At 57.3% G+C, this 7,393-nt stretch overlaps 1 protein-coding gene across 1 annotated transcript in view; it reads left to right on the top strand.

Moving 5' to 3' along the window:
- Nucleotides 1-7,393, top strand: part of ALK (ALK receptor tyrosine kinase) — a 714,463-nt gene that overhangs the window by 682,495 nt on the left and 24,575 nt on the right. The window contains exons 18-24 of the mRNA XM_024731532.1: nucleotides 1-79; nucleotides 1,320-1,418; nucleotides 1,900-2,052; nucleotides 3,051-3,155; nucleotides 5,135-5,321; nucleotides 6,008-6,098; nucleotides 6,228-6,292. Coding sequence (XP_024587300.1) covers nucleotides 1-79; nucleotides 1,320-1,418; nucleotides 1,900-2,052; nucleotides 3,051-3,155; nucleotides 5,135-5,321; nucleotides 6,008-6,098; nucleotides 6,228-6,292 — 779 coding nt within the window. The remainder of the gene's footprint in view (nucleotides 80-1,319; nucleotides 1,419-1,899; nucleotides 2,053-3,050; nucleotides 3,156-5,134; nucleotides 5,322-6,007; nucleotides 6,099-6,227; nucleotides 6,293-7,393) is intronic.

Genomic DNA, 7,393 nt, shown 5'->3' with positions numbered 1-7,393 from the left:
TGGGGGTGGGAGACCAGAGGGGGTTTCGGAGGGGGTGGAGGGGGGTGCTCCTCAGGTGGAGGAGGCGGAGGATATATAGGTAAAGATGATTCGCGTTCAAGGTGTCACTGCCCTCCCCACTTAGTCCTAGGCACCTCACCTCCCTGTCCGCCCCCCGGCCCCTGCCTGCACGCCCCCGGCCCACCCCCAGTGTGGACTGTAATGTGACCATGCACGCCTTCCTCCCAGCCCCACCACACGAGCCAGAGGCAGGGTGTTGGCTTCCGAGCCAGCATCCTGCCTCGAGGTTTCCATAGGACAGCATCAAGATCCCGTATGATTCTTGATCTCCCCCAAAGCCAAAGATAAAGGGGCTTTGGCTTCCCAGCCTCTTCTCTGGGCCTCCCCCAAGGACGCACTGGCCTGAGAGCCTTGGAGGCCAGACTCCTCTACCCCGTGCCTCCCTTCGGATGGCCAGGCCCGAGTCCTTGCCAAGCCCGCTCCCTGAGGGCCTGGTGTGCAGCTTCTGGCCTCACGGACTCCCCACACTCCCTTTCCTGCCCCAGCCCGCCAGCTTCCAGAAGGGCGCCATTCCCCCTGCTGATGGGTGCTTGTCCTGAGGGCAGCTGCGGGCAGTTCCAGCCCAGCCTTTCAGCAAGCAGCAGGCCCCTGGCCCCTTCTCTCCTCTGGGTTTCAGAGCAGAGCAGAAGAGCCTTCTGAAGCTGAGAAGCATCCCCACAGAATAGGACACAATGCATGCACGCGCTGTGATGTGCTGTCCGTGTTTTGCTTTACGCTGTGTGTGAGATGCTTGTGTTGACCAGATGTTCTTCTTTTCCAAGCCGAGGTTGGGTGGGAGGAGCCCAAGGGGAGGAGCCCAAAGATAACCCAACCCCCACTGAAAGGAGGGACAGGAGCCTAGAGGCACAGGGGCCCATCCCCGCTGCCCCAACCCTGACCGGATGGGACAGGACAGCCACTCCTCGGTGCTACTGCCCGGCCAGTCCTGGAAGAGGGGCCAAGGGGCCAACCCAGCCCGGGGAGACTAGAACTCTTCCGACTCTTGCTAACACGGACTGCTTCCTGGGGGGGCCCAGCAGAGTGGTGGAGACCCCCCAGCGGGAGCTGGCCAGGACCTGGAGGAGAAAGTGGCCCACACACCAGGCTTCTACTGAGCCGAGTCTCAAGTGCAGCCCCTGTGCCCTGAGCCTCCTTTCCCTCCCCACCGCCCCGCCCTCAAGGCCCCTCCCTGACCCCGCTGCTTGCCCTGCTGATGCGCACGTGTGTCCAGACTTGGGCACCCACCTCTCTGCGTTAAACTCTCTTCTGGTTTGCCACAGGTGGCAATGCAGCCTCAAACAATGACCCCGAGATGGACGGGGAGGATGGGGTTTCCTTCATCAATCCACTGGGCATCCTGTACACCCCGGCTTTAAAAGGTACCCTCTCTGCCAGGTGGCAGAACCAGCTTCCTTAAGCCAGTTCTCCCTCCCAGCTAAAATTCCAGGGCTACTGATGTGAGTCCAGGACACAAAGGTGTGATCGTGGGTCCCTTGCAGGCAAGTCTACTTAGTGGTCATCTCACCAAGTTTCCTGGAAATCAGGATGCATGGCCTGATTTGGACATAGAAGGAGAAGACTGGCCAGCCCTAGTAAATGCAACAGTAATAGGCCCGGTACCTGTACCAACCTAAGTGACCCTCGTGTGGACCCTCCCACTTGCCTGCCTGTCCTCTGTCTGAGTTCCCCTCACCAGATGCGCTGTGGACTTTCCTGCACAGGCAGCGCTCCCAGCGGCAATGGGACGTAGGAGCAGGAACCAGAAAACCCACCCTGACCAGCTGGAGACAGAGTGCAGAGCCTGGGGGTGGGGTGCAGGGCGGCTTCCGCCCGAGGCTGACCCTCCCTCCTTCTCACCAGTGATGGAGGGCCACGGGGAAGTGAATATTAAGCATTACCTGAACTGCAGCCACTGTGAGGTAGATGAGTGCCACCTGGACCCCGAGAGCCACAGGGTCATCTGCTTCTGTGACCACGGGACAGTGCTGGCCGAGGACGGCGTCTCCTGCATAGGTAAGGGGGTGGGGGAGGGAGCCCAGAGCTTGAGCCACAGCTAGTTTCTTTGGTTCTGGGACACCTCAGATGCAGTTTTGTAAACTTCCTGACACCGCTGTCTGCCTCCAGCATCAGTGCTCTGCTGATGGGTAGAGGGACCTGTGTGTGAAAGGTAGGTCACGGCCCAGGAAGGAGTCGCAAGTCACCTAGTCCCACCCCTAATCCCGGATGTGACCCCCACATCCCCACCAGGGGACCGGCCCATCTCCACTGGACACCCCAGCGCCAGGGACCTCAGTACTCTTAAGGCACAGCGTCCCATCAGGGAGTCACAGCGCCAGACCCATTCCTTCCAGCTTCCACTCCTGGGCTCCCTGCTCACAGTGGCCCTTCAGGCATGGCATCTGAATACAGCGCTGCCGTCCTCCTCCTCAAGTCTTCTCCACATTAAATAACCCGTTTATTTCCATCCATTCATATGGGACACAGGTTTACGCCTCCTTCCCATCCTGGTGTTCCAGTTGTCAACGTCCCTTTTGAAATGCAGTGTCCAGGCCCAGGCACGGTGCCTCGGTGTGGTCGATGCCAGCGTGCACCCGGGCCCTCCCTCCCATGCGCTGGGCCCGGTGCGCTCGTGGACAGAGAATCAATTCAGCCTCTACAGTCTAACTGACCGGGACACTCTGTCGCTGGGTCGTACCGAGCTTGTAGTCATCTAAGGCGCCTGAATCTCTTCTACAGCCGCTGCTGGCTCACCTTTCATCCTCATCCTGTCATGCACATTTGATGTTTTGGATCAATGTCCAGATTTTGATATTTATCCCTTTCACATATTCCCTCCCCACGAAAGCTACTGTTGAAAGTTGTAAAACCAGGACAAACCTGCTTCATGCCCTGGTCCTCTGAAAAGGATGGTGGTCCAGGTGTCCAAGGCCGGGGAGGGTCTTTCTGACTTGGGGCCAGCTCAGAGGAGAATCCGTGTGGTCATTGGTGCCCCGTGGGGACCTGTCTTGCAGTGTCGCCCACCCCGGAGCCCCACCTGCCACTCTCGCTGATCCTGTCCGTCGTGACCTCTGCCCTCGTGGCCGCCCTCGTCCTGGCTTTCTCCGGCATCATGATCGGTGAGTGTCCCAGAGCCCCAGCACTTCCAAAGCGGGGCAGGGAAGGCAGATCTGGCAGAACGGGATAGCATCTCAGGCTGTGCCATGGATGCTGAGGTTTCACTCTGGGTGGGTAGTGATGAGGGCAGCCCGCACCAAGCCAAAACAGAAGGCCCCCTCACTCCACCCCCCTGCACATCCCTGGTTCCTAGGAGCCCATGATTCTGAACCTCAGCCCTGTGCGTAGCCTCCTGGTTGCTCAAGGAGGGGGCACTCTTCAGAGCGCTAAAGGTCAGCCCCACCCCAGGCCTCCCTTTCAGCTCTCATCAGACCTCGGCTTCTTCTAGTCTGGCTAACTTCCTGTGTCCCGCCTCCAGCCCGCCCTTCCCCACTCCATGCAGAGAATGCAGAGCTGGTTTCTGAATGTTTCCAATTAGGCCAGTGAGCCAAGGGGTGCTGACCTGCAGGTCGCAGAGGGCCCTGCATGGTCCAGCCAGGCTCTTCCTGCTGGAAATGCCCGGGACAGGTGGGCAGGGACCTGAGGGGAAGCAGAAGGAAAGGCTCAGCTCTGGACAGCACTTTCAGGCCAGCCGCTCGAGGGCAGGGAGTCTGGCGGGGACAGGGAGGTGGCAGCTAATGTGATCCCCACGATGCCATCCTGTAAAGGGCAGGATGACGGGAGCTAACTGGTTGCACGCTTACCACACGGTGGGTGACTGACACATTTTAGTTCACCAGACCCTCAAAGAACCCTATGATCACGGTTGGCATATTTCACAGCGGAGGAACTGAGCGCACAGGAGTTGACTCACTTGCCCCGGCCCCGCCCTGTGAATCACCTGCCATGGAGTCTGCCTTATATATAGAATGTTCTCACACATAGTAGTAACAGTGATAGTGGTCACTTGTACTGGGAAAGCTGTTTAGAACTTTCCAAAACCATTTCTTTCCTTTCTTTCCTCCTTTCTTTCTTCCTTCCTTCCTTCCTTTATTTGTTTATTTTCGTGGCAGTGCACAGCTTGTGGGATCTTAGTTCCCTGATCAGGGATTGAACCCACACCCCGGCAGTGAGAGCACCATGTCCTAACCACTGGACCGCCAGGGAATTCCCTCCAAAACCATTTTATGTTGGTGAATTCATTTCATTATCACAAACCTAGGGGACGGGGAGTGGGGCTTTAAGAGACAGGGCAGGAGTTATTGTCCCTGCTTACAGAGAAGGAGACTGAGATCCAAAGAGGTCACTTGTCGCTTGTCAGTGTCACAGCTTGTAAGTAACAAAGGCAGAATTAGAACTCAGGCACCAGCTTAGACCCAGTTTAGAGACCTTTCACTCTGTGACAGTCTCCAGCTATGTGGCTTGGCGGTTCTTCAACTGTAGGAAACACAGGTGACCAAGAACCCCAGCTGTACTCTCAAATCCATTGCCATGCTTCCCTCACCCAGCGCCTGGGCAGAGCAGAGCTGCTAAGGCAGGCCGCCTCCTGGAGACATGGGACTCCTCTGACGGCCGACTTTGGATCCAGAACCTAGCAAGAGCCTTGCTGGAACTTCTTTAGACTGAATGGCCGTCTAGGGTCTTTGCTCCACCTTCCCTCACCCTGTCCTTCACATGGGGTCAGACTTTCAACACAGTATGGTGGCTTCCCAGCCTTCCTGGGTTCCCTCCCAATTATCTCTCACAGGCATTTCCCCTAATAAAATCCTTGCCTGTTGAATCCTGTCTTGGGTCTGCTTCTCAGAGGACCCAAACTAATGTGCCTCTGCCCCGCATGATACAATAAATGTTTTCCATTCATATGATTTTAAGCTTTACATTTACTTTCATCTTTCGATTAAAGGTACGCTTTCACATCTGTAATCATTTTGTTCGTATGACTAAGTGTGATAGAAAGATTTAGATCCCTGTGGAGGAGCTGGAGATCCAGGAAGGCTTCCTGGAGGAGGTGGCCTGGCTGCCTGGCCCGGGCCACCTTGCGCTGACCTCCATGTGTCTGCAGTGTACCGCCGGAAGCACCAGGAGCTGCAAGCCATGCAGATGGAGCTGCAGAGCCCCGAGTACAAGCTGAGCAAGCTCCGCACCTCCACCATCATGACCGACTACAACCCCAACTACTGTTTTGCCGGCAAAACCTCCTCCATCAGTGACCTGAAGGAGGTGCCCAGGAAAAACATCACCCTCATCCGGTGAGTGCCCATCACTGTCCTGGGGGGCAGGGTGGGGTGTGGGGGAGGCAGGGAAGGGAGAGCTCCAGGGGGCCGGATGTCATCCCTGCACCACGAAATCCTCCGGCAGCAAGAAGCCAGTAGAACCACCACTCGGAGCCCCCCTAGCCCCCCCAGGGAGAGAAGGTTCAGTGTTCAGGGCCATTGGGGGGGTGTTTGCTTGTTCAACACCCCATATACGCATGGGGTTGGTACAATGAGAGGAGGATTAGATGGGAGGAATGGGGCTCTCCTCAAAATCCACCCAAGTGCCCCTCCCCAGGCCTTGCTCCCCTCCCCACTCCCAGCTCCCAGAGCACCCTGTGCACGTGTCTGTCACTCATCAAGCACACTCCAGGGGGTGTCCACCAGCTGTCTATGCCCCTCACCCCCGGCCCCAGGGAGCACAAGCCTCCCTGGCAGGCTTAGCCTTAGTCCCCTCTAGGTCCCTGGCAAATATTAGAGGCTCGGTAAGTGTTCACAGAAGGAATGTCCAGCCAGTGTCCTGAATCCTGGAAGCTTTCTTGCCGGGTAAAGCAATGGAGGCCCAGGACCGACGAGCAAAGCCAGACTGAGGGCATTACCCTCGAGGGTGTGCGTGACCCCCCTGGCTCCCATGTGCGTCCACTAAATGTGCCCCTGTCTCATCTCGCCTTCTCTTTGAACAGGGGTCTGGGCCACGGCGCGTTTGGGGAGGTGTATGAAGGTCAGGTGTCTGGAATGCCCAACGACCCGAGCCCCCTGCAAGTGGCTGTAAAGGTAAGAGGCGGCTCCCTTGTGGGCCTGACCTTGGCCAGGGGTCTCTGTAAGTGTGGCTCTCTGCTGAAAGCCTCTGACCTCTGCGGCTCACAGCCTCCTTCTCCTTCCCACCCTCCCTTCTGTGCCCAGACGCTGCCTGAGGTGTGTTCCGAACAGGACGAACTGGATTTCCTCATGGAAGCCCTGATCATCAGGTAACGATACAGGGAGACACCCCACACCACTGCCCCAAGCCTGTGCGGGACACGAGATGTTTCTAACAGGCACATCTCTGAGGGAGACAGGATCGCCCTGCAGCATACCCCTCCCTCTCCAACAGGAGACTCTGTAAATTCTCAGCACGGCTTACCAGAGTGGAACCAGCCCCCAGATGGCTGTCTTAGAAAAAGAATCCAATCGATAGCGCTCCACCTTCAATCCGCATCCCTGTGTCACCAACTGGTTCTTTTCCCCCTTTTCTTAAGAAAGGGGCATGCTGGTTGTTGACAGTAGAAGATACAATCCTCCTCCAGGTATCTCTTCCACCAGGTGCTTCGCCAACCCCAGCTCTCAGCTCTCATGTAAAGGAAATGGGCCTCCAAGTGATAGAAGGCACCCACCCTGGTCCACCCAGCTGGCCTGACCCTTCAATTGGTGGATCTGGGACCCCCCACTGGGAGTCTCAGTGGCCGGGGCTCTGACAGCAGATGTTGGACCTTGAGATCTGGCCAGGCTCATGGCCTCCTGGTGCACTGGGGAACCTCAAACATCCCGAAGGCTGGGGCAGCCCGAGGTGTCCCCTTGACAGAAGTGGAACGAGTCCAGAGCAGCATGTGTGGTGCACTGGGTCCATAGGAGGATAGCAGCAGGCTCAGCTCCCGCTTTAAAAATGATGTATTTTCTGACTGAGCATGTAGTGTGTGATTATTGAGTAAAACCTGGAAAGTAGGAGAGTAGATGGAAGGAGACCCGACTCGCTCCATCTCCGTACTTGGCAGTAACTAAGCAGCATTATATTTGGGTGTACAGCCACCCGGTGTGTCACCTCTGCACGCGTGCGCCCACTTGGAGTTCCCTGGCCCCGCTGCCTCACGTGTCCCAATAGGATCACGTTAGCAAGAAAACCCGAATCTCAGAGCCCCCATGAGGAGTCCACAGTGGGATCCGCGGCCCACTTCCTTGTTCTCTTCCACACACGGTCACCTGGCAGGTCTCACGCAGTCCCTCGGGAAAGCAGTTCCTGCAGCTTCCGCCTGAGGCCTTCCTCTGAAAACCCAAACCCCAAACGTGAATCCCGGCCAGCAGTCCGCGCCCCA

Source organism: Neophocaena asiaeorientalis, unplaced genomic scaffold (genome assembly GCF_003031525.2).
Source record: "Neophocaena asiaeorientalis asiaeorientalis breed wild unplaced genomic scaffold, Neophocaena_asiaeorientalis_V1.1 scaffold689, whole genome shotgun sequence".
NCBI classification, from domain to species: domain Eukaryota; kingdom Metazoa; phylum Chordata; class Mammalia; order Artiodactyla; family Phocoenidae; genus Neophocaena; species Neophocaena asiaeorientalis.
This window is presented reverse-complemented; position numbering and strand designations above follow the sequence as displayed.